Source organism: Triturus cristatus, chromosome 7 (genome assembly GCF_964204655.1).
Source record: "Triturus cristatus chromosome 7, aTriCri1.1, whole genome shotgun sequence".
NCBI lineage: Eukaryota > Metazoa > Chordata > Amphibia > Caudata > Salamandridae > Triturus > Triturus cristatus.
In genome coordinates this window covers 705,226,057-705,253,389 of record NC_140590.1, presented here as the reverse complement: position 1 = coordinate 705,253,389, position 27,333 = coordinate 705,226,057, and the positions used below count along the sequence as shown (strand labels likewise).

Here is a 27,333-nt window from a genome sequence, read left to right as displayed (position 1 = left end):
AAAAGCCACCCCCAAATTTTTGCCTTCCTCCTCCTATTTTTCAGACCTTCTTTTTGTTGGCTTTGGGACTCTGAGCACTTTGCCACTGCTGACGAGTGTTAAACTGCAAGTGCTTCTGGTAACACTGGTGTATACACCATTGAAATATTTAGTTTACTTGTATATTCCTTGTAAAGTGGTAACCATATACCCTGGGGACTAACCATGCAAAAGAGGCACTTTTCTACGTATGTTTTACGTTTTATTCTGAAACAAATCCGATTCTGGATAGCCTCAAATCATGCTGTTCCAAAAGACAGGTGCAAGCACCTGAAAGGAGAGTCCACCCAATTACTTTCTCATAAATCAGAATATCACTGCCAGGTTAAGATCTGCAGAGGGAAGAAATTTGGTGGCAAAGTAGGGCAGCATAATTTCTGAGAGAATAGGAGCTCCTGAAAAGTGCATAATCTTATGGGCGGTACTGAGAACTTTAAACTGGATGCGCTTCTCAATTGCCAAATAGTGAAGTTTCAGAAGAAGCCCTGATGAGGGATAGAACTTTGGAAGACTAAACAGAAGATGGGCGACAGCATTCTGGACTAATTGCAGCCTCCTCAGAATGGATTTCTTGAACACAAATATAAAATGTTGCATTAGTCAAGATGCGCTGGACAAGTGATTGAACGATAACCTTTTGAATGTGGAATTTAAAAAAAACTATGAGGTTTGAGGCCTCTGAGGAGACCGGCGCTGGAACCTGCAAGAGTTCTCACTTGAGATTCAAAGGAGAGGGAGTAGTCAAGCCATATGCCCAGATTTTTGATTGAGGATTTGGGTGGAGGACAAGGTCCCAAAGCCTGCGGCCATCAATGATCAATGATCACCCCAACTCTGCCAGACAAAAAAATCTTGGTTTTATTAAAGTTAACTTTGAGACAATTGTCACCCAACCAGGTAGCCAAAGCCAGCATACACTTCTGAAACTTGGCAGCATCTTGAGAGACATCCACAAGAAGGAAACAATAGGTTGAATATCATCTGCATATGATACTACAGAGAGCCTCAAAATGTCACAATTTCCGCCAATGGCCTAACGTATACGTTCATGTCAACAAATAGTGTTTCCTTTGGACCGAACTCTAAGGCTACTGCTATTCACTATATATTCTATTATACAACACGCTCACACGCATTCAAGCTATCCACATACATGAAGGGAGCAGTGTAATTACACACCCCAAGCCCCTCACTTATACATCAGAAGCAATAGTTTCACAAAAATAAATAACTTTATTCTTCAATTTGATCCAGGTTATGATTAAAAAAGCATAAGCTTAATAGTATGTAGGTAATCAATACTTCTGTTCCATCAGAACATCGTCATAAAACACAATAATTGCATACAATTTTCATAAAAAACATACATAAAAACAGGGAGAGTACATACAAAAGACAGATACTATGTCATTGGATGGCCCACATCCGTGATTGTTACATTTAAAAACTGAGACCTGATACCATACAGACAATGAGCATTCAAGGGTCCCAGTTTCTTCACAGATTGTGTTCCTTTTGTAAAGCGTTGACGCGTTTTGATGGGAACTTTATATAGCCATCTTTATCAAGACCAAGTTTTTTTGTGACTCTCACAAACATGAATTAAAAACTGGAACAGATAGGACCACCTGGACAATAAAACACACGTCAGTAATTGTTTCTTTGATGTTGGCGGGTCATATCATAGTTTCAAATGTCACAAAAAATTGTTGGCAGCGGTTTATACCAAACTATGTATCATTCAGGCTATCAATACTTTATTTAAAACAGAAGCCAACATTTTCAAATGGAGCACACCATTAATAGCCCCATCGAGCAGACCCCTAAAGCTCAACACTTTACTGTCATATGGCCTACAAATAGAATTTCTAGCACGCAACAATTATACTGGTCTCCCCTCAGTCATACCACATTAACAAATTACAAATTACCCCTACGTATATCGTTCAACTTTCACATTAACATGTCTACACTACTTCTCCAATATTAGTTGAAATAAATAACGTGGTAATTCACCTCTTATTGTTATCACGTGAAAACAAGGCCATTCTGAATTTAAAATGTCCTGTGGGGGCAAGGGCATATACCTCCTACTATTCTATTCGGGTTCCACTAGGCAATGTGTGGAATATCTGAAATTATAATGATGACAAACATGTCATTATTACTATATGGTCACTAAGATTTAATTACTTTAGTTTGCACAAATGACCATCGAGGTTCCTCACCTTGGAACGAACAATAAGCCATCTGCTCTGCGGGTGTGGCACTCCTATGTTTATTAAGTTCACAGGTGTCGTTGGCCTTGGTCGGATGATTTAGTTAAAAAATTATGCAGAGTAAAACATATGCACTCAGATTATCTTTTACGCAGATACACCTAATTCCTAACTTATTACCCTAAGAGAAGGTAATTGGTTGGTGACCTGCCTTATAAAATGTCATATCTCATGAAGAGGACAGATGTAAGTATTATCTGTTACAGCTGGTGGTGCACCTTATACAAAGTTTATAAGGTGCACCATTATTAGGTGTATCTGTGGGTTCTCAGCAGGAATCCGACCCTGGAGTGTCCAAATGCAAAAATACACACGCAGTATAAATAATATGATATTATTTATACTGCATGTGTATTTTTGCATTTGGTTAATATGTACTTGTGGGCGAGGACTGGAGAGGCGCATGGGGTGACATGTGAGGGTCAGAGGGAGGAGCCATGCAAGAGGGACAGATGCAGTTTGGGATCCGGAAGGAGACCTCCTGGAGGAGAGGCGCTGAACACCGAGGCTGCAGGGATAAGAAGGGAGCGCAGGGGAAGAAGTGAATGATCCGCCGCAGGCCTCACAGAGCGACACAGACCAGTGTGCGCCCAAGATCACAAGGAGGGCTTCAAGTGTGCGCCAAGCAGGTCCTCCTACTGCTGGTGAGATGGATGTCGGTGGAGGGCTCCGGCCCTTTTATAGCTTGCAGTACGCCGGGTATCTCTGCTGTCCCCAGCTCGAGGCCACTCAGCAGGGCCTGTGTGTAACGGCCTCGAGGGAGTGAGCCCGTGTCCAGAAGGAACAGAGAGACCCGCATGTGAACTTGGTCAACTGCGGAACGCTCCTCATGGAGAGCGATAGCAGCTCACGCTAGGGCCGAGGGAAGTCTCAGGACTGAGGCCCGAGGGTCGTAGATGAGCTACAGAGGCCTGCACTTGCATTCTTACAGGTAGAAGGAGGAAGCAGGGAGCACTCCAGGGTAAGCGGGAGGCGCCGTGGGAGAAGCGATAGCTGCCGGGTGAAGGTGGGAGTGCCGGCATCGGTGGCATGTGGGATGAGAAGGGCACGAGGACAGAGAGTTCAATAATCCATGATGCAAGAGGGAAGGGGCACCGCTGGTGACGTGAGAGCAAGGACACCCCACGAGCCGGCACTGCCCAGGAGCACAGGCAAAGACCGGGAGAGCCGGGAACCCAAAATAAAGAACCATGAGACCGGAGATCTGGGGGTTCAAGCCAGGAGACTGACAGAGGGGCACGAGCACCAGGGAGCAGGATTCGGGAGCCGCTGCGGAGTCCACTGAGGAGCAAGCCCTGGGGAGAGAAACAGTGAGTATAGGGCGCAGTGACCCAGGCACACTGACTAGGAAATTGCACTGAGGGAGAAGTACTGAGGGCTGTCACTGAGCGAAAGGGGTCGGGCGTAAGCGCGTAAACGCAAACCACAGCGCCACCAGTTGCTGTTTGCTTTTTGTCTGAACTTCTTGTTTTGCCCTGCCTCACATTGATGTTTTATTTAGAATTAATATTTCCCATAACGATTATGATACACTTTTGTTGACTGTATTTACTTGTGAACTTCTTATAGCGCCGTACTGGAAGCTAAAATGCATCTGGGCACTATTCAGTCCATTTCAGAAGTGAAATCCTGGAAATTTGACAAACCGTTGGTCTGCATAGCTTTACAGCGCTCCACTAACTATAGCCGCTATCATACAAGCTGTAATTGTCTGTATTTTCAGACCACTGCCATTTTTTTTATACTCTATCCTTTTGAGACCACTAGAGCAGTGGGTGGGTCGCTTTGTGCAATCGCAGTCTCACGCAGAGCCAGTTACAGATGGAAGTTCCCAGCAGCCCTAGTGCAGCAGTTTAAGATCTTAGAGTTTCTGGTTGATCAAATAGGTGCAATTTCTGATATTTAAATGTTTCCCTCATGTTCATTGCTTGATTTTTGCTCACGAGAAAGTGTCACTCATATTCATTGAATCTCACTCATAATTACACTGATTTTATGAAAATGTCACACATAGCAATCTGAAACCTTGGCAGCTATGCACAGTGCAGTGTGCAGTCCTGCCTCTGCTCTGCGGAGAAAAAGCACCACTGCCATTGGTGAGGTGACCTCTCACTCACGAATGGCAGTGGTGATTTTTACTCGCACAGACAAACAGAGGTGCTGTGGTGCAGTAGTTGGGTTGAATTTAGTAGTGCGCGTGCCTCACACACGTACTACTAAATTCAACCCAAGTTACCATAGCAGCCCACCCAGCTACTGCACTGTGCATGCTCAGGCACAGGGTGCCGTTCAGCCGGTGCGTGCAGGCTGCGGCCCGTGTACAATTATCGGCACCACACCCACTGTCTACCACCACCACCCCTCGTGACCAGGCAGGCACAGAGGCACGTGACCTGCCTTAATTGTAGGCATAATGACTGGTGCTCTTTAAGGTCATCATGTAGTATTTACTGTACTCTAAAAGTTAATACAATTAAATCTGTAATGAAAAATGTGCTGTAAAATGCACCATTTTGGTCTGTCTTTTTCCAAAATTTTACAGGGCTGCTTTCAGTTCCCAGTCCGGCCCTGCCAGGAACAGAGTGCAGCTCGTTCTTATAGACGTGAGTTGGGGCTTCACTTTGTTTTTTTCTTTAATTTCATTATTACATTAACACTGAATAGTATTACATTATTCACTATTAGTGTAATAAAACATGGAGTACACTTAGCTGGAATCACTGGCGTAACGAAACTTGAGGGTGCCCCTCCACATACCTCCGAACTCAATCAAGAGCTCTTCGGCCAGAGTACTGTGCTGTGGGGCAACTGGAGGCTGGGGGCCCTCACCCCACGGGGTCTGCGGGGGCCTTTGTTACACCACTGGCTCAGATATGACCTTCCCTGGCAGTGGAGGTATGTAAAAAAATGCTTTTAAATGTATGTTGTGTGCATGCTTGCGGGTGAGAGTGTGTTTACGTGAGCTAGTTTGTGTAAGTATTAATGTATGTATGTGTAAGCATGTGTGTATGAGCGAAAGTGAAGGTCAAGGGTGTGCGATGTCACTTCCGCTACTGCTGGCTTTGTGTATCATATTGTAACCTCAACCCCTGTGGCTTAAAGCAGAATAACAAGAACCCCTGCACATTGGTGTTGAAAACAGTGGTGTAATGAAACTTGAGGGGGCACACTGCAAAGTTCACGGAGGTTGCCCTCATGCTGCGGACCCAGTCAGGAGCTTTAAGGCCAGAACCCCCACCACCAATTCACAGTGCTGAAGGGGGCTGCATGGGGTTCCCCCCCCCATGCACCGCAGGGGCTGCAGGGGCAATTCTTACACCACTGGTTGAAGTCCCCCAAATATTACTTAGCCTACCCCCCTCACAAATACTCTATTGAGTTTGCCCAAGAGGGAGCCCTTGTAGGCCAGTGACTCTTCTTGCCACTGGGGTGCAGGGCACACATCACGCACCTGCTGAGCCCCTTTTGTAGACCAGATGTTTTTAAAACATTCTTCACCTGTCGTGCTTACACAAGACATCCTGTGTTTACCAATGACTGTTGATGCATTCTTGATCATCTCCACATGAAGAGATGGTCTCTAAGTGAGAGTGAACATGTGGCTGTCCCATGGCCACACCAAAGTTTGCATCTGTTGGTGCTTCCATTAGCCACCATCCCTGCAGACGTCCATTATTATAGCAGGGTGTGTGATTGGTAGGGGAAGCTTAAGGCTTTTGGGGAAAGGAATAAGAGTTCACCTGGTCATCCACTTTGTGAGCGATGATGGTGGCACCTTCTTCGCGTTCCAGCTCACTGACAGGACGGATTCGCAGGGCCACCTATAGAGGGAAAATAGAGCATTTGTGAGTTTGTGACAAACACTTTGAACAAAAAAAAAAAAAACCAGAAGATAGCAGTTTTGCTTTCAGAAGCAGGCATGTGTCCATCATTCTATATACAGTAGGTGAGACATGCTACTGTTGATCCTTCTAGCTACCATCCAGTGTAGGCAGAACATAGGACATCGCAAGCACAAAAGCCCACCAGAGTCCCTCGCAACGTACAAGGTGGCTGGCTCATCCGAATGCTTTTCTTGTTACTGCACTTTGTTTCTTTGAGGGAATAGGGATTCTGCACAAAGTTCGCACTTCAATTAAAGTAAAAGAGACGAAAAAGAAATAAGAGGAAACTTTTGTTAAACATGAAATTCCACTTCAATGGGTCAGTGGTAATTTCTCAGTTGTATCACCAAAAACAAAATTATGGAAAAGCAAACCTTGTTCAGCATTCTAATGATCAGCGGCGTCCTGCACAGGTAAGCGTGGTGAGACGGTGGGGCGGGGCAGGGTGAGGAAGGGGGGGAAGCAGACAGATGAGAGAATAGGTATTATTTATTTATTTAATTATACCTAGTCCATCGTTTGACGACTATTGGGAGTCCATGGCGCCTACTCAGTGGTCCTCAAATGTTTAGAACATTAAATACTATTGGCAGATTAATAATGTATATACACATAAGAAGCAACATAGGAATACTTCAACCAGTGTAAATGTGGAGGAATTTGAAATTGGAGGCTGAAAAACATAATGTTATCCTTATCTTGATTCGTGGGAGCAGAGCAAGGACAGAAAACGGAATCTAGTATGGACGTTTGGTGGCTTGAACTGAAGCATATGTTTGTGCAGAAAAAAATAGACCATGCAAAAAAGACAACATGATATGCTAGGCTAGTATATTGCTTTGTCCTTTAGAAATAAAACAACATTTTGAAAAGCTCCAAATCTTCCCTTTAAAATTTCGACTTCTACATTTTTATAGTGAAACGAAATATAGCATTTGTGTATTTGTTTGTTTTATACATGTTTCTGTATTTTTGTGTATTAATTTGAGATTAAAATCATACAAATTTTTCGGCGGGGGTCTCCAGCTTCCAGTAGTGTTTCAGTTAGGGGCCCAAGAAAACAAAAGGTTAAGAACGGCTGCCCTATAGCATATATAACATGTGGCACTATTTAGCTAACTTCACTGCGACACATGGCATTCTGCGCGTGCACAACGCCAACTCTCAAATCAGACAGCAGCAGTTTGTATGCAATGCAGGAAGGGACTGTACGGTCAATAGAGGGTTGCCAAATCAAACAGACGCGTTATTAATGGACAGTCTCTAGAATGCATCTTATAGCAAATAAATATTAATAAAACTAGAAATTACACTATGGAAGCGGGAAGCTTCAACATAGCAAAGGGAAGCATGGACCATACTGCAAGAAAGGAAAAAGCTTCCCTGGGTAAACAGAGACATAATTGGGGTGCAGAAGGGCCTCTCATGTCCGGCGCCACTGCACCTGCTGCATAAATGATAGCGAAGCGCTTGGCAGAGAGACACGAGCAACCATAGGAAATATGAATTCACAAAAAGAGAAGACAATGCCCAGAAGAGTCCTCCACATTAGCTGGTGAATTAAAAGACCCAAAATGTAACAGTTTCAAGGGAACAAGAGTAGAGAACAGTGGAAAATCTGGAAACCACGCGAGGTCTGGTAGTTGACAGCAGTCAGGAGAGGGTACACAGAACGGGCTCTTGCCCTCTTTATGTGTTATTCACTAATGGTGCTGTGTGACGCAGAAGTCTTCAGAGGGCATTACTCTCTGTGGTAGCTGACTAGACTAGAGGTTGGCAAGCCAACAAAGTAACAGGGAGAGCCGAGCCAGAGCCAAGCCAAAGGATCTATCTCGGCTCTACGAGCCGAGCTCTGAAAAAGAATTGCCATGTAAATCATGCAACAAACATCACGTAAAATACGATCACGTTTCCTCAAAATTCAAACAAGTGTATTTCTTTGACATGTAGAAGCTTAGACTTTAATAAGTCACACTATAGCACTGCACTGTCGGATACTTATTAAAAGGGATAGTTTTAATCATGAACTTAGAACCATTTCTGCCCCTTCCTCGTCTTGGCGACAATGCCACTAGTGACCTCAAAAGTAAATCAGCTGTCAAGTGCACCCTGTATGTAGCCCTGTATCACCCTGATACATGGCAAACTCCTAGCGCCTTGATGTGGCACTTCAAGTCAAGATTACTTATACCAAGTGCTTTGGCCAGTTCTGATGCCTAGAATAGCAATCACGCGTCTAGACCTCCCAGACCAAGAGAAAAACAACACTGTAAGTACCAAAATGCAAATATGGTGAGACTGTGTCTTAGGGGAGAATTTCCAAGCACTCCTCCAGGGCAGAGCATGCTATCCGTACAGTAATGCCTTTCGGCGCCGAACTGTGGCTATAGAAATGCATTTATAGGACATTTCTACACAAGCTCTCCAAAAAGACACAGTGTGGGTTCTTGAATGTAGCAGCATGTTGCCTCCTTATCGTGGCAACACCAGGAAAGTTGCTAGATGGCAAATGTGTTTGAGCAAAAGCACCTAGGATACGTCCTCGCCCAACGGGAGGTCGGCGCTGGTCCCCTGGAGCCCTGTCGCACACACATCCAATTAGCACACCCTCAGAGGAGGGGAGCCAATGCCAAGACTGAGCAGAGACTGAGTCTGGAGCCGCTCGCCTTCTAACAGCGCAGTCAGAGAATGATAACAATTAGCGTGCTTTGCTGCCGCAAATAGCATGTCTTATTACCCAGTTCGACAGGTACTTATTAAGGCTGCGTGAGGTAGAACCACCAGGATTCAAACCTCTGGCCTGCAGGTTACACACAGATTTCTGTAGTAGGCACATTTAGCCACAGAAGTCACAAGACATCAACTGTATCGACAGGTGATGCGCTCACGTGACACAGCACCTTTGGCAGCACATTGTCAGTTTAGGAGGTGATTCCCAGTTTCTTCACGAAATTCTGCTCTCACGAACAATTCTGAACATGACCAGATGTTCAGCAGAGGTGCTGTGACCTCTTAGGCTCAGGTATGAAGGTGGAAACGCCATTGCAGGAATGGACAATGGAGAGAGTTTCTCGATTATAGAGCGATGGAGGAACTAATATCCATCAACTCCAATGGGGCATGGATGGTACTTCCTGAAACAAAGGCACCCACAGCTCAATGTACGATGATGCTGAGCACTACCGCAATTATGAAAGAAGAACAATGTCAGTCCTTGACCCTAGTACTAAAACACAACAAGGAGTCACTCACGTCTGCCCTAGCCTATGGAACACCCTTTGAATAATATTTGCACAATAGTGTGGCTACAGACATAAAGCATACTCAATTAGGGAAACAACATTCGGACTGATTTCTCTGAAAACAAGCTCGTTTCACTGTAAGCAGTGAAGCACAGAACACCCAACTTATGTTGTGATCATACATCAAATCCTGCGGTCGAACCCAAATTTGCAAGCTACCAAACAAGCAAGCACATCTCTTGAGCTATTCAGTCTACAAGGCTACCCATGACAACTAGTAATTGGCAAATTGTTCAAAGCCATCTGCTGAACTCTTGGAGCTAGACAACCTTGAAAGTCATCCAGAACTGCTCTCTGACCTAACAATAGCTAAAATGACACCCACCAAAACCCTCATTACAGAAGGACACCTACAACACTTTCACAACTACCCAACCATTAAGGTCATACATCCCATTATTCATGGCTTCCCATACCTCAAACATAATAATTTCCCCAGGCTATGCAATCTAAAAGGACATTCACAACAGTTCTTGGTGTTACACAACTATATAGGACACCAACAACCCTCTGATCTATAAGGACACCCATCATGAAACATCAGGCTGCTGGACATTCAAGACCACCCATTGCAACTACCTTATCTATAAATCCTACAGAATACAAGGTCATCCAACCCAAATCTGAGGAGACCAATCCATCATATCATTCCAAAATAACCGACTTATAAAGCTACCATCACAACTCTAACAAAAACCCAACTTATATGGCAGAGCACCATATCATTCAAAGATCCTCAACTTATGATTCTATACATTACTATTCTGAAATAACTACGAAGCCAACCTTTTCCTGGCTATCCTACAAGACAAGCTACTACAACCTTTACAGCAACTCAATTTGCATTGCCATCCACCCGAAGACTCAGCTAGGGAACATAAAATGCATTTAGAAACCCTCTCAAATCTACCTAGCCTACAAGCACATGCATCGCAAGTCTCGACTTCACAACACATAAGCCCAGCCATCCCAGCTCTGAGGCCCCATTTGAAAGCCCATCCATCATAAGTCATTTAACCCGTTCCGTGCTCATGACGGAACCACTCCGTCATGAGCCACGGGCGCCGTGTGCTCATGACGGAGTGGTCCCCCTCTCTCCGGATTAATCACCTTGGGGGTATGAATGATGGCCGTGAAAGTCCTTTGGCACACCATACTTCTAAGGCAATCTAAGCAAACTCAACCTTACACTGCCGTGATTCAAACCAACAACTACGCTTATCAGCAAGATGAAAATAACAAATCAAGATTGTGCCCAGCAGGCCCTTGGATATCCCCCCTCTCTGTTCACTGAAAAGGTGTCACCACCATTGTGTGGTGGGGATGATGGGTGCTGTATCCCAGTGGGGCTCCTGAAGTCACAACAGATGGCCATTGATCCCAGGTGCTGGTCCTGGAAGTTACAGGTGGCAGGAAACACTTTTTTTCTCTGGTGACTGAATGGAGCGTCCAGTTCAGTTGGGAGGAGATTGTATTAGTTTTGATGCTATATGGGAAGAGTTTTCATGTTGTGAGTGATGAGCACCAAGGTGCGGATATCAGGTTACAGGACGCTGAGCTTGGTGGTGTGATGAGTGTAGGTATGTGAGACAGGCGTGCACATTAGAATTAGAACTATCTAATTTACCTCTGGGGCAGTGGGATGCTGTGTGCCTGAGCACCAAAATGGGGGTACTCAGAGAAGGCCCAGTAATCCATACGGCACATGCACCAGGCAAAGATGCTGCAAAATGAGTAAAGGATAACAAAAGGACAAGAATGGGAATTGATAGCAGAGTAAGTAGGCATTCACCACTTTAGTTTTTTTATTTGTGTTTGTATGTAAATATGTATTTATTTATTTTCTAAAGGCCGGGACATTGCCTATTGCTGAATAAACAGGCTTCATGAAAGCGGGAGGAAGTGGAAGAGCTTAGAAACAACACAGATTTTAAAAGACCAAGATTCCACCTACTACTGCTAGTCCAAAGGAAGCCAAACTCTTGATAAAGGGTTCATGCTCCAAGCCCCTCTCAGGCTCTCGAAGGCAAACAAGCACCTGCTGGGTGAGCCCTAGTCAGGCCATGACGCAGACCCAAGTCAGACTGGCACTCTGCACATGCAAGTAAGAGACAAGGTACTTGGTACGTTCCTGCCCTCGCAGCGCAAGAGTGAATCAGCCGCCTTATGTTACCCTGCTGTCAGCACTTCATTTGCGAAAAAATAAGTGCCAGCGTCCTCATCAGGAAGACACTTCCGCCTGCCCTGCCCACTGCCACTGTCAGCGCTGCCAACTATAGTAACAACCCAATTACTAACCATCAAACCCTCCCAGTTGTGACAATTCAGATAATAAAGGCCCCCTAAGCAATAAGAATGGCTTTAGCAGGAAGTATTAATCATGTTTAACACATATTGAATTAATAAAAAACTGTTGCTGTGCTCGTCTCTAAATTAGACAAACAGTGCCACCATGTGGGGGACTCTCTTAAGTGCCGGTGTTGACAATTGAGTGCCGTCGCAGAGCACCGGAACCACCGGCTCAAATTAAGCATTGCTTGCCGTCCTCCCCTCCATGGATGCCCTGCACTTTTATTGGATCCCAGGGACCCTTGCTCTTCCTAGTTTACATAAGGAGGCATACTCCTGATCTTCTTGAATTTTCTCCCAGAGCAATAGCCCTAATTATAATTAGTACTGTATGAAATTTCAGGGTAAAACAAAAACAATGTGGAGGAAGGAGACTTACACTGAATCCATTATTTCGTCTAGGACTGCAGGTTGGTAGTTCAACTTTAACCCAGCTCTTCTCTGACCTGTGAGCTTTGTGAAATACACTTTTTATGTCTGACTGCATCAGTTAACTTCCCTTCCAAGTGCCTTTGGATCCTTCCCACTCTACCTCTCCCTCTCAGCTGAGGCCTTTGAATAAACAATATTAGTAAATGGGTGTCATTTCCTATCTTGGACAAATTCAAATTCAACCCCTCTGAGTGCAGCTCCAGCCAGCAGAGTGTACGGATTGAGTCTACTGGATATTGCAGCTTAGGTCTGCCCAGGGAAAGCACTGCCTTTGCCTGACTTGTTTTTCCAAGAACCCTGGCCTTAGACCATGCAGGCATAGTGCAGGTGAGGTTCCGTGCGAGACGGAACGACACTTTTTAGGTGTGGTCAAATATGGATGAGTTTGGTATCTACGAACCGCAAATGACGAGTTTAGTGGGTGTACGCGGTTTCGCTACGCAACCACGTATGGTTCGTCTCATTTTTGGGTTTGTCCATCCGAACCTTCGGGTTCCATTTTAGATGCGGCATCCATTTTGTCTCTTGCCCTCAAGTAGCCAGCGAACGGACCTTGTCCGCTCTGTGACCCTGGGATTCCCAGGCTTACACTAAGGACACGTGTTCCTTTGAAGGTGACTTTTATGATAGAGGAAATGACACGACAAAGGCAGATGGCCCCGCTCAAGGCTCATCTTACCGTGCTGGTCTATTGTTTCAGTCGTGCATGCATTGGTCACGAGGTCTTTGATCCTGTAATCAAGTTTCCATTATTACTCCCAACACTCTTTTCCAATCTGTCGTGCATCCTTGTTCTTTCCTTACATCTGTTTCTGTCCCTTCTCCTAATGTGTTTACAGTCAGAATGGAATGTGTTTAACTGTGGGGATAATATGTTTTTACAGTTGGGAACCGGCAATGCTGCTGTAATTATGTTCCGGCCTCCTGAAACATGAACGCGACTCTTTTGAAGTTTATTGTGGGAACTGAGTTGTAACCTTTGTTTGCCATGTTGTGCAATGGCAAAAATGTGTATAAAAGGAGCGATCCACTTTTGCAATTCGAAGCAGTCTCCTAGAACCTACACGTTGTGTACTTCTTGCGATTTCTGTATCCCTGCAGTAAATAAATGCCGATCTTTGACGTCGCTGGAAGTGTCCCGTGTCTCTGTGTTTTGTACGCCAGAACAGGTAACCCACGAAGGTTTCAGGTGTTGTCCCCTGGCACCGCTGGGTCTTAGAATAACCCAGTCCTTCAGTTGGCGCCCAACGTCGGGCGACATCAGCGGTACCGGTCCAAAGCCCGACAATCGTGAGGAACTTCGTGTGAAATCTCCGAGGGAAGGTGCACCCCGCTTCATCGATCCAGTTGTCGAAATAAGTGGCCCGAAGTTTTTTCCCGCGAAGATTCCCGCTTCCAGACGGCTGTGATGGACTGATGCCCTGACTGTCGACCTGCTTTGGCGCCTGGCGTAGTCCTTTGTACGGCGAGACGATAGACGGGCCTTCCTGGTGACGCCATTGCTCTTTCAGTTAAGTATTTGTGGGTCGCTCCCAGAGTTACCCTGTTGTTTGCATGGTTCCATTGCATTTGTGGTTCTTAGTTGTTGGTTCGTAGTTGTTGGGTTTTATTTGACGATTGCAATTGCCAAAAACCGAGGGTCTTGCATTTTTTGTGCGAGGACATCATTAATTCGATAGCCCTCGAAGTTTGTAAACTCGGTTAGTGTGCACGATGCCTGGCCGTAGTACTTTGTTTGGTTTCTTTAAATGTTGCAGCATGGATTCCCGGTTGGAGGATTCATGTCCGATACCTCCGGTTGGAACTCCAATTTATGAGCTCTATAGTCGCCATGGCGTAGGTCCAATCGTATATAATGAATATTGGGTTCGTTACACTAAAAATGATGGTGTTCTTAGTTGGCCATCACATGGTAGTTTCGAAACTGCCGTCTTAGATAATCTTGAGGCTAAACTGTTTAAAAAGAAGGCTAGGCCGGCCATGTTTGATTCCTTCTGGTTATGGCGCAAAGAGGCCAAGCAGAAAGAAATCAAACAGATTAAGAAAAATAAGAGAGAAGATGTTATTACGGTGATGCGAAATGCAGAACAGTATCAGCGAGATAAAGATGAGAAGGAGCAGGAAGTCAGTGCTCGACTTCATCATATGGCGGTGGATAAATGTTATCCGGTGTTACCGTCTAATTCTGATAAGACGGGAGAGGAAGTGATAGAGGATTCGCTATTGTCTTATTTATTGAAATCGCCACCTCCCTATGCTCCAGGTACTGTGGGTCCTGTGATTCTTCCTATTCCTCAACCTGCCGTTCTGGCGGCTGCAGGTCAGCCCGTCGTTCCTCCTGCTCTCCCGAATCCGCAGATTGTTCATCCTCCTTTACCAGTTCTCCTTCCTACTGCTCCTTTGCCAGTCCCTCCTCAACCTATTGTTACCGCTACTCCTGTTACCCCGTCCACTACTACTGTTTCTACTCCTACTGTTGTTGCTCCTGTACCTTCTTCTTCTTCTCCTTCTGTTCGTAGCCGTCTCTTTAATGCTGTTGCTACTCTCTATTCTCCGCTTTTTGGGCCAATACTCGGGTCAACTCTTTCCGATGTTGCTCAGAGGCGCAGTCAGATTCCTGATGGTAGGGAACGTGAGTCGTTGGTACAAATGGCGCGTAAATGGATTCGCCATCCTGTGAAGTACACTTCGCGTATAGTGTTTGAGACATTTTCTCAGTTTAATGCGCCCACACAAAGATTCGTGTTCGAGGAAATGTGTAAATCTTTGAGAGTAGAGTGGGATAATGATGCGGTGGATAATGTACCGCCCGAGGTCTCTGAGCTCCAGAATCAATTTACGACTGGTGTGATTGTAGGTGATAATGTTCGATGTGCTCTAGAGCGTCTGTTATCTTTTCGATGTACAGTGCAAACTCGAGCATTGTTTAAAGACGAGACGGAAGAGTGGATGGCAAAACCTGGTCAGTATCCTATGCGGGAAGTTCCCCCAGTATGGATGCCAGGTGATCCTAATGCTAATCCTGCTATTCCAGCACGTTTTCAGAGAGTTTGGATACACCTCCCTTGGAAGCGATCGGAAGTTTTGCAGGTAAAGCAAACCTTGCCTGACCCCCGTAAAAATCCTGCAGGTTATTATAAGGAGTTGTCCCAACTAGTGGATGCTACCGTTATGAACCTTGCCGATATTGACATGTTGTTTGGCAATGTAGTGCCTCAGCCGATTTGGGCGAAAATCCGTCACGAGAATCACGCGGCTGAGTTAGGCGGTGACTGGGCTGCTCTTGCGGCGGCAGACGCCCAGCAAGTTGGTGGGGCTAAACCTGAACAGCTTATTGCGGATTTGCCCCAGAGGATAATTACCCTTATGAAGACACTTATGCCAGCAATACGCGTTAATTGGGACAAGTTGTCTGCGTGCAAACAAAAGAGGGATGAGAGTGTCTCCGATTTCTTTACGAGATTTGAGGAGGCATTTATTGATCATAGTGGCCAGGACATGAGCGCTGAGGGAGGTCAGCGGTTGTTCGTTGATAAATTCGTATTGAATTTGTTGCCTGAACTCAGCAACAAGCTGAAAAATTCTGAAAGTTCGTGGGCTGTTTCTACCACTGCTCAGATATTAGCTACGGCCCAGTACTACGAAAACAGAGAGAAGGAAGAAAGCGAACGCGCAGATAAGAAAACGAAGGATCTTAAAACTAAGGTCTTATTGCAGCAAGCGTATCCTCCGCGCTCGAATTATAACTCGCAACAGCCAAATCGATCACAATCGCAGTTTTCTAGATCACAGTTGCGTAATGACTCTTCTGCACCTCGCTTTGTGTTGGGGTATAATCAATGCGCATATTGTCGGGGTGAGGGCCATTTGAAGTTTAATTGTCTAGTTTTACGTGACCGGAACAATGGTGTTTCGGCTCGAGGAGGTCGTAGTGGTCCTCAACAAGCTTCACGTGGTAGAGGTCGCGGTGTTACTCAGAATCAGACTGAGCGTCTTGCCACTTCCTCAGACTCGCAAAATTGTTTCGATCGACGCGATCTCTCGTCTGGTAGAACTGCACAGTATCATGTGGATGACTATTATGTCGGGCATGATGTTGATGCGGACGGTATCTACTAGGACAGCCGTAGACAGAGGAAGGGAGAAGTATCAGTTCCGGTTGATCAGAGAGGGCCTTATGTCGCAGTTACCACTTTGGGCGTAGTCGAGCCTTTTCTGTTGGACACTGGTGCAGCGAAAAGTTCCATCATGCATTCGAAACTCCCTGGCGCGCCTTCGTCTGGCTTAATGAACGTTTCCGTTGGATTCTCCGGCGCCCCCGTTAGCAATCCAGTTTCTAGCCCTTTGCCCCTTACAATTGGGTCTCATGAGTTGGAAGCTCCTTTGATTTTGACTACTGGTTGTGGTGAGAATCTTTTGGGCTTGGATTTGTTGAAACGGTTACATGCGACTTTGTATTGCTCTCCTGCGGGAGTGGAGCTTACATTGGGTCAGAGAGTGATCTCTCCTATGTATTTGTCGATTGATAAGCTCCCACCGGAATTGAGTTCTCTTCCGGCTTCTTTGTGGGCGACAGGTCCCAATGATGTGGGCCTGCTGGATATACCACCTTATGTCGTTCAATTGAAATTCAACGTGCGACTGCCGCGCATACCCCAGTATCGTATCTCCCTTGATGGTGAACGAGCACTATTAGCGATTATTTACGACTTGATTGATAAAGATGTCATTGAGGAAACACGAGGTAACGTTTGTAATAGTCCTGTGTTGCCTATTTTGAAGCGAACTGATCCCTCCAAGCCTCCTGTGTACCGTCTAGTTATTGATTTAAGGGAGGTAAATAAAATTGTTGTTCCACAGTTTCCCGTGGTACCCGACATTACAGCTTTGCTGACTCTGATTCCAGCCTCTGCATCTTGGTTCTCGGAAATCGATCTGAAGAATGCGTTCTTTAGCATTCCGATTGCTGAGGACAGCAGAGATTTATTCGGTTTCTCATTAGGTGGTCGTAGCTTCAGGTTCAAACGTGCACCTCAGGGCTACTGTGAGAGTCCATCGATCTACGGTCAAGCTCTTAAGAGTCAACTTGATGCGTTCGTGCTGCCAACTGGTGCGGCCTTGATTCAGTACGTTGACGATCTGTTGGTAGCTGCAGACACTGAACAGATTTGCAAGACTACTACAGTATCACTGTTACAGCATCTTTGTGACTTGCATCACAAGGTGTCACCTTCTAAACTGCAATATTGTTGTCAAGAAGTAACCTATCTAGGTCACTTATTGTCAAAGGCGGGAAGAAGGTTGACCCCTGAAAGAATTGCAGCAATTGCTCGAATGACTGTGCCAACAACTCAGAGAGATGTGCGTGCCTTTCTAGGTATCACGTCATACTGCAGACAGTGGATTCCAAATTTTTCACTGTTAGCGAAGCCATTGATAGCTCTCACGTGCAGGGACGTTTCGACTCCTTTGCCATGGACGGAAGAATGTCAGAAAAGTTTTTCTGAACTACGTGATGCGTTGTGTTCGGCTCCTGTGTTAGGTACTCCTGATTACAGTAAGCCATTTACATTATATGTCCACGAGAGGGAAGGTTGTGCGTTGAGTGTTTTGACGCAACCATTTGGTGGTAAGCAGCGTCCATGTGCATATTTTTCCTCGACCTTAGACCCGGTAGCTAGAGCGTTGCCAAGTTGCTTGAGGGCGACAGCGGCAGCTGCGGCGTCTATTCGACAATCCGCAGGTCTGGTCATGGATAATATGCTCATAGTGATGGTTCCGCATGCAGTTGACACTCTCTTGAATCGGACAAAAACTCAACATCTGACGAGTGCGAGGTTGTCTGGGTATGAGCTGACCCTTTTGGCAAGTCATATACAGATCAAGCGTTGTAATGTACTGAATCCGGCGACATTGTTGCCGACTAATATGGAATCAGATGATGTACCACCACATGATTGTTATTTACGAACTGAGGAAGAAACAAAGGGTCGTGTGGACCTGAAAAACACTCCATTGACAGATCCCGATGGTACTTTGTATGTTGATGGTTCCTGTTTTAAATTGCCGAATGGCGATGTGACGACCGCGTATGCTGTAGTGACGTTGAGCACGGTTGTGGAAACTGCGAGATTGAATCAGAGTTCAGCGCAAGCGGCAGAGTTGATTGCATTGACAAGAGCATGTGTTTTGTCTAAGGGAAAGCGAGTGAATGTGTTTACCGACAGTCAGTATGCATTCGGCGTTGCGCACAGTTTTGGTCGATTGTGGAGAGAAAGAGGATTTATGACATCGCATGGTACGAAGATCCAACACGGGCAGCTCGTGAATGATCTTTTGGATGCACTTACATTGCCTAAACAGGTGGCGATCGTTCAATGCAGTGCGCATCGAAAAGTGACGGATGATGTTGGTCGTGGTAATGCATTTGCGGACGAGATTGCCAAGGAAACGGCTAAGAATCTTGCAATTCGAATGTATGTGACAAGTTCAGCGAGATGGTCGACGGAAACTGGTATGTGTGAAGACACTGTTGAGAGTGTGAAAGCAATTCAGAACGAGGCTACTGAAGCTGAAAAGACCAAGTGGAAAGAAAGCACGGGAAAGTTGGATATGCATGGATGTTGGGTTGACTTGACGGAACGTCAGAGGTGGATGTTACCGGATGCGTATGTATTAGCTGTCGTGACGATGGCTCATGGGTTGTCACACATTAGTGCGAAAGGGATATGCAAGTTCTTGTCCCCTGTATGGAAGAATGATGGTATTGCTAAGTGTGCTGAGAGAGTGGTTAAGAATTGCATGGTGTGTTTGATGCATAATCCTGGCAAGGGCACCCCCACTCCACCTGGTCATTTTGCTCCCCCTGTTTGCCCCTTTGAAGTTATCCAATTGGATTTCATCCATATGGAGAGATGCAATAATCTGAAGTACGTTTTAGTTGTGGTTTGTGCGTTTTCCAGATGGATCGAGGCCTATCCTCTTAAGGATAACACTGCCCTGTCCACAGCGAAAATCCTGCTGAAGGAATATTTCCCTCTGTATGGAATGCCACGGATTGTGTGGTCAGACAATGGAAGTGAGTTCGTGGGAAGTGTGATGCGGAGTGTATGTAAGGGCCTTGGAATTCGTCAGAAATTCCATAGCGCTAATCATCCTCAGGCAGCGGGTTTAGTTGAAGGGTACAATGGTACCCTGAAGCTGAAACTCGCAAAGATACAAGCTACGACTGGTCTATCATGGCCTGATGCCTTGCCTCTGGCTCTCCTATCAACCAGAGCGACTGTACACTCTCGAGTAGGGCTCAGCCCATATGAGATTGTGTTCGGCCGCCCTGCGAACATTTGGGGAGTCCCGAGACCTAAGGCCTTTGATAGTCTTGAGTATCCAATGCTAATTGATTATCTTCATGATCTGACTACTAAATTAAGGTTAATTCACCAACAGGTCTTTGAAGCTCTACCGGCACAGACAGAGGGTCCTGGACATCGGCTCCGCCCAGGTGATTGGGTCGTTACCCGAAATTTTGGCCGAAAACGTAACTTGGAGCCAAGATTTGTGGGTCCCTTTCAAGTGTTATTAACAACGAGGACTGCAGTTCGGTTGGAAGGCAGAAAGAACTGGGTACACGCCGGCCACACGAAAAAAGTACCAATCCCCTTACCAACAGATGGTTGGGTGAGAACTGGGATTGCGGCAACGGAAACTGAGACCCCTTTATGCTTTGTGCCGTTTAGTGATGCTCAACCTGTAGGAGACAATTTGTCGCTGCTAGACATACCTGTGGAGTCATCAGTCGTAAAGAACTCAAGGTCTGAATCGTCGTCCACTCCACCGAACACTGTTTCACCAGCTGAACAATTGTTTGTAGAGCAGACTCGACCTGGAAGAAATCGATACTTTCTTCGTCCACGTAGCAAGGACTAATAAAATGTTGTTTTATATTTTCCTTTACTGGTGCTACGAACATTACGAACAATTACATCCTTTCTTTTTGAGTTTTTTTTATGTGCCTTTTTACAGCTAAGAGATTTGTATTAAAGCTGAGTGTTGAGAAAACCTATCATCCGGGTTAACTGTAGGGCCGTGCGGGTACTCCTTTCTGTTTAGCAGGTTTCTGACACTAGGTCGGTTACTTTTGTCGACTCCTGGGAACTCCTGGGAATTGATAATCGCTACTCAGAACGAAGTGCGTCAAGTACGTCACGGACGGTTTTAGAGGATGGCATTCTCTAAGCTGTTGGAAGTAGAAAGGATGTCGGCGCAAAGATCAAAATTGCATAAGATTGTACGAACAAAATGTTTTCTGTTTCAGGTATTCCTACTGTTTCTGACTGTATCTATGCTATTGGTGGGCGGAGTGTATTTTGGAATACAGTCGTTATTGCCTTCTGTTTCACCTACTCTTTCTCCTAAACTAAGCTCTATTACTACCGTTTCTCCACATTCTTTTCATCTCCTGCCTCAACATGAACAGGTTAGACGTGCGGAATTCATGAATAACTCCTTTGTTCAACTCCTACATCAGCATCAGTTGGTGATGAATACTACCAACTGTTGGGTGTGTGGGTTAATGCCACATACCATGGATAGGGGTATTCCGTATTTGGTTCTTCCTTACAGCTCCCAGGGTTCAGCTCGAGCATTCCAAACTATGTTCCGTAGTGCACTAGACTCCTACCCCAGTCGAGAGCCACGCTCTGCAAGCTTTGGTCCTGGTCCGTACCACAAGCCTTTGGCGATAGCGATTGCGGATTTAGATAGAGATGTTTTTGATGCATCGCTTATTCCAGATGAAGAGGTGCAGGCCTATAAGGATCTGAGTGAGGCTGAGTATAGTACGTCAGTGGGTGATAGACAGCTCAAGAGTTCGTCCCCAATATGGATCGTACCCCACCTCGGTAATTTCTGCTTGAAAGGTTTGGGTCGAAATCCGAGAGCACAACTTGGGAACAGTGCTTGTACTGACACATATGTCCTACCGATGCTCTCTTCCCCTGTTTTTCTGACTGCCAAGGGTACTTATTTCGTATGTTATGAACGTGCATATACATGGTTACCCCGTGATTTCTCGGGTACCTGTTATATTGCGAATCTTTTACCACCGACTTTTACGGTTGCCTCAGACTATCACAAGACTAGAATTGTGAGAGGCGTTATTAGCAAAGAGGACACTGCCGGTCAGGAAGCAGGAGACTTCTTTAAGGGTTTCTTGCCGTTTTGGGGACCTATGGTTAATAGTAGGAACCTCAGACAGTTGACCCGTGTAGTCGAGTCGACTGCTAACATAACTGCGAGTGCTCTTGGTAATTTAACAGCCGAACTTCAGGCGGATAGACTCATGACGTTGCAGAACCGTATGGTTCTAGACGTTGTCCTTGCAGATAGAGGTGGTGTGTGTAAAGTTATCCATTCGAGCTGTTGCATTTTCATTCCTGACAATGCTCCAACTGTTTACAAAGCCATCTCGAAGTTGCACAAGATCTCCGAGTCCATACACGTGGACGAAGGTAATTGGACACTTCTAGGATGGTTATGGGGCCTGATATCCACTTGGGGTTGGAAGATTCTGATGATCGTAGGGGTTGTTGTAACGTTTCTATTCACGTGTTGTCTTTGTGTGCAGTGTGGTCCTGCCTTAGGTGGCCTGTGTGCTACAACGTGTATAAGACGGCCATCTGTTACCAAGGAGACATTGATGGATAGAATGATGTTCCAGCAGCAGCTGAACGATTTGATGAATATTGACGTTGATTCCGATCTCGACTAGTGCTTGCCTACATGAGGGCAAAAGGAGCGTCTGAGGTTCCGTGCGAGACGGAACGACACTTTTTAGGTGTGGTCGAATATGGATGAGTTTGGTATCTACGAACCGCAAATGACGAGTTTAGTGGGTGTACGTGGTTTCGCTACGCAACCACGTATGGTTCGTCTCATTTTTGGGTTTGTCCATCCGAACCTTCGGGTTCCATTTTAGATGCGGCATCCATTTTGTCTCTTGCCCTCAAGTAGCCAGCGAACGGACCTTGTCCGCTCTCTGACCCTGGGATTCCCAGGCTTACACTAAGGACACGTGTTCCTTTGAGGGTGACTTTTATGATAGAGGAAATGACACGACAAAGGCAGATGGCCCCGCTCAAGGCTCATCTTACCGTGCTGGTCTATTGTTTCAGTCGTGCATGCATTGGTCACGAGGTCTTTGATCCTGTAATCAAGTTTCCGTTATTACTCCCAACACTCTTTTCCAATCTGTCGTGCATCCTTGTTCTTTCCTTACATCTGTTTCTGTCCCTTCTCCTAATGTGTTTACAGTCAGAATGGAATGTGTTTAACTGTGGGGATAATATGTTTTTACAGTTGGGAACCGGCAATGCTGCTGTAATTATGTTCCGGCCTCCTGAAACATGAACGCGACTCTTTTGAAGTTTATTGTGGGAACTGAGTTGTAACCTTTGTTTGCCATGTTGTGCAATGGCAAAAATGTGTATAAAAGGAGCGATCCACTTTTGCAATTCGAAGCAGTCTCCTAGAACCTACACGTTGTGTACTTCTTGCGATTTCTGTATCCCTGCAGTAAATAAACGCCGATCTTTGACGTCGCTGGAAGTGTCCCGTGTCTCTGTGTTTTGTACGCCAGAACAGGTAACCCACGAAGGTTTCAGGTGTTGTCCCCTGGCACCGCTGGGTCTTGGAATAACCCAGTCCTTCACAGGAAAAAGGCAGTCTGCCCCTTACTACTTTAAGGCTGGTTCCTATGTCTCGGGCTAGCCCCACAGATTCTTGAGACTTGCCCACATCCTGCTGGTCCTTCGCATTGCGAAGATATGATGCACAATCTGCCTTCATGGGCATTAGAAGATGAAAGTGTGCTGAGCCCTGCCATGGATTATACAGTACAAAAAAAAGACAACACACACACTCAGGCATGAACTGTGTTTAGGTAAAGTCCACCTGGCGACACAGGAGCTCTGCAAGTCAGTAGGGCGGTTGTGCAAATCTCCCACTATCAGTTGCACACTTGAGACCTGCGCAGCCGGCAGCAGAGATGCACTGGCAGAAGAGACTGTAAATCTGGGTCTGATCCCTGCACGCGGCACGGCAGCACGCGCTGTCTCTCCTCCAAGTAACCCCTTAAAGAAGTGTTTACTTAAGAAGTAAACACAAGTGTACATTTGGCCAGGCTGTGCTAGACTCAACATGGGAAGGTCAAAGGGAACAAAAGACACGAGGACCGAAACACAAGTGAACACAAAAACACAAATCAGAACTGAAAAATACATGCACCGAAAACACACATGGACATGGGCATATTAACATAAATTCACCAAAATGCTAGGGGTAGCGGAAGTGACATTACAGGCCCTTTGATCTTCAATTTCACACACACAGACACAAATTCACACTTACACTCTCTTTCTCACATAAACACACTCACCAGAAAGCACGCAGACAACATACACTTGAAAGGTTTTTTTTTTTACTTACTTTAACTGCCAATGAACTCATATTGCAGCTAATTGTACTCCATTGTCTTATTACACTAATATTGCTTAATGAATCATCACTCACCAATAGTGCAATACAAAAATGAAGAGAATTCAAAGAGAGTGGAGCCCCAACCGACGTCCAGAAGGATGAGCCGCCACTTTGTGCCTGGCACTGATTTTGGCACCTCTGAGGCCGGGGGTCGTAAAGTAAGGTTCAGGGCTTACAAGGGAAAGGCCAGGGGTCACAGCTGGGACCCTTGGTGGCCTCTAAATGATGTCCATGCTTGGGCACACAAACGTGCAAAGTCATAGACACAGGAGACGAGGACACACACCAGCAAACAAAGAACTTGCAAGTCTAGAAATATTCCAAACTCATTGGCACTGAAAAGAGCCACGAGAACCAATAAACGAGCATTATCACCATCACCCCTGTTATTATTCTTTCGTAATCTGCCTGACTATCACTCCCAAGGAGTCTCTTGCTGCAACACAACAACTATCTCTTTTTCAATGGTTGGGTAAGAGTGAGTAGGTGAGAATGAGTGTGAGTTAGTGAACGTATATTAGCGTGAGTGAGAATGGGGTGTGCTTGCAAGCCTGCTTTTGGCCTTTGCTAAATAAAGGGGTTTTCATACTGAAGGCAAATATTAACAGACAGGGTCCTGGTATGCCAGAGATGATACTTGATGTATGGGACATCCATGACAAAAGGCTGCCGCAGGCACACTGGAGGCAATTCTTGTTACGAGACACCCATGAAAGGATGCTCATGCTTGCAGTCTGGAGGGTATTCTAGCCCTAAAGGACAGCAGCTGTGGCATATAGGCGGGGGACAACCATGACAAAATGCTGGTCCTATCGCACTAAAGGTAAATTGTTACAAAAGGGTCGACAAAAATACATGGATAACATTAATAGCAAAATGCCAGCACTGGCATATTAGATGTAACTGTTGGAATAAGGGGGCAACCATGGCTTATAGGGGGCACAGATGGCAAAATGCTGGCCCTGGCACAATGGAGGTTATGTTTGCCATAATGGGTAACTATAGCACATTTTGAAAAAAAGGGGTCAAATACTTTGGTACGTCAGGTTTCACTGGCTTGGCACACCATGAAAGGACTTATATATTTAACAAGGGCCCTTCATGGCTTTGTAGCAGATTTATGTACAAAGTGTGCTTTAAAATGCACTATTTTACCCATTTTTTCAAATGTTCTTGTGGGGGAGATCTCCTTGCCCTCTGAAACCATTCAAAAGAGCTCTGGTTCATTTGGTTTGCTTATACAATTTAGGGCAAGCATTAGATCACATACACCCCACCACTTTCAGATTATGTCGGCACCCCAATGCAGGTGGATCCAAAAGAGACATGTGTGTTGTATGTTCATGTTAATGACACAGTTGTAATGTAACTTCATTGATGTCAATGGTTAAGTCACATCACTTTCTGGGAAGATTAAGGGTCAAAAGTCATACGATGTCACTTCCTTTGATGTCAATAAGGTCAAAGGGTGTGTGATGTCACGTCTGCTACCCCAGGGATTTTAGTGAATCGACATATATGAGGAGGGGCATTAAAGTATGCATAAAAAGTGAAAACATGCTAGAGCATTTACAAAATACAAGCTTAAAAACAAACTAGTACAGAAAACATAATGAGTACATAAATTCACACAAGCACGGAAAACACATGTGAACTATAGCCCATGAGCATAGAATTACGAACACAGAAAACATAGTGAGTCCAGAAAAGAAATACAAGAGTAGTGGAAACATGCATGAGTACAGACAACATACGTGATCACAGAAAGGAAAACACAGCCACACTAATAAAACCCCAGCATTCCATTGCTTATACAGTGTAATGTGGCAATAGCTAGAGTAGGGAAGTGCAGACTAACACAACATGGAATAGCAGTGATGGGCCGGGTCTGGTCTTACCGTGAGCTGCTGGTCCTTGGACTCCACTCCTTCCTTCATGGTCCCGGCCAGGATCAGCGGGCGCTGATGAGAGTGAGAGAGGGGCTACGGCAGCTCGGGCGCCTTCTCCTGCATGCCTGTCCCCCTCCTCCCGGGCCACTGGGCTGCGGGCGGCTCCACCGCTGGGCAGTGCGTCCTCCGGCCTGGCAGGCTCTTCCAGTGCTGGTCAGTGTACTCATCCAGGGCTGTGTCTCTCAGTGGAGCTCAGTGCCACATCCAGGACTGTGCCTGTCAGTGGAGCTCAGTGCCACATCCAGGGCTGTGTCTCTTAGTGGAGCTCAGTGCCACATCCAGGGCTGTGTCTCTTAGTGGAGCTCAGTGCCACATCCAGGGCTTCGCCTCCAGGGCCGCCTCTGCCTGTCCCAGTCAGTCTCTCTGTGTGTGGTATTATCTTGAAGGAACGCGTATATACCCTTTCCTCGTGGCTCGGTGCCCCTCCGTGCTGCACAGTACCTGCCCCGCAGCGGCTTAGTATGCCTCGCAGCTCTGCATCCTTTGCTGTAAGCCCACCCCTTCCCTAAGCCCTTTCAAATGACAGGGCTCCCTCTCTCTCACAGACAGTTCCTGCCCCCCGCTGTGACTCTCACCCCCCACCTCCAGTTGCCCTTCCCTGTAGTGTCGCTCTGCCCCCAGACCAGGGTCTCTCACTCTAGCGCCCTGCCCTCGCCATAGAAATGCTGCCCCTCATTCACGGGCACTGCAGTTTCTACTTTGCGCGTCTCTCACCCCCATTTCCCGCTGTCTGTTCCCTGCTGTAAACTCCCACCCTCAGACCTTGCCGTCTCCCCTCACCTCCGACGCGCCTCTCAGATCTTGAGGATTGCAAAATTCGGGGTCTCTCTGATTCTAACTTGTCCTCAGCGTAGGTGCCCGTCTGGCCGTTGCTCCCCAGGCGCCGAGGAGGGGACAGAAGCCCCACTACAGTCAGGTGCAGCAGCCCCGTCTGCCCTGCGCCTTCTTTCGTTATCTCGGCTGTATCCTGGGTCCCCTGGAGATCCCAGAACTGAACACAACAAACGGCGCTGGCTGCTCCTGCGGCGGCAGAACGGCCCCAGGGCGCCCCCTGCTAGCCACGGGGGGTAGTGCACACACCTGTCACACTGCCTTTCTACATGACACTTCAAGCATTAGCAAAGGCGAGAGGTCTGGCGCGGTATTGTATTGCAACATTAATATAGCGCTATTACTCCGCTGTGTGGCAATGACGAGCTTACCTACATGAGCAGTGTGCTACGCCATATAGGCACGGTGTGGTTGGAAGAGCGTTGTCTTAGTTTTGGATTCATGCAGGAAGTGTTTCCAGGCCCTGAGTGATGGCCACTGAGGTGAAGTTTTCGTGCACTGGGAGGCAGCACTTAGCAGCGTGTTGGATGATAGGGTGTGAAAGACAGGTGCACAGTTTATGGGTTCCAGCAAGCTGGCAGCTTTGAGTGGCTCTGAAGGTGCCTTTACAGTAGTTTTATATTTTCAAAGTCCACTACCGTTTACTGCACTGGGTTGTCCATATTCAGAAGTTTTGTTTAAAGTTTGTGTTAACTTATTGGTAAATCGGTGTGATGGTTAACTACTGTTTTTA

The 27,333-nt window shown here is 46.1% G+C and overlaps 1 protein-coding gene across 2 annotated transcripts in view; it reads right to left on the bottom strand.

The window, feature by feature from the left end:
- The window catches only part of KIF19 (kinesin family member 19), a 275,355-nt gene extending 249,062 nt beyond the window's left edge, over positions 1-26,293 (bottom strand). Inside the window, exons 1-2 of one of the 2 annotated variants that reach the window (XM_085617363.1) lie at positions 25,719-26,293; positions 6,059-6,139 (exon numbers count right to left, since the gene is read on the bottom strand). In XM_085617363.1, the coding sequence (XP_085473489.1) occupies positions 6,059-6,139; positions 25,719-25,757 (120 nt within the window). In that variant the 5' untranslated portion in view covers positions 25,758-26,293. The remainder of the gene's footprint in view (positions 1-6,058; positions 6,140-25,718) is intronic. The other variant, XM_085617364.1, reaches the window with a different exon arrangement.
- Between the last annotated feature and the right edge of the window lie 1,040 nt (positions 26,294-27,333).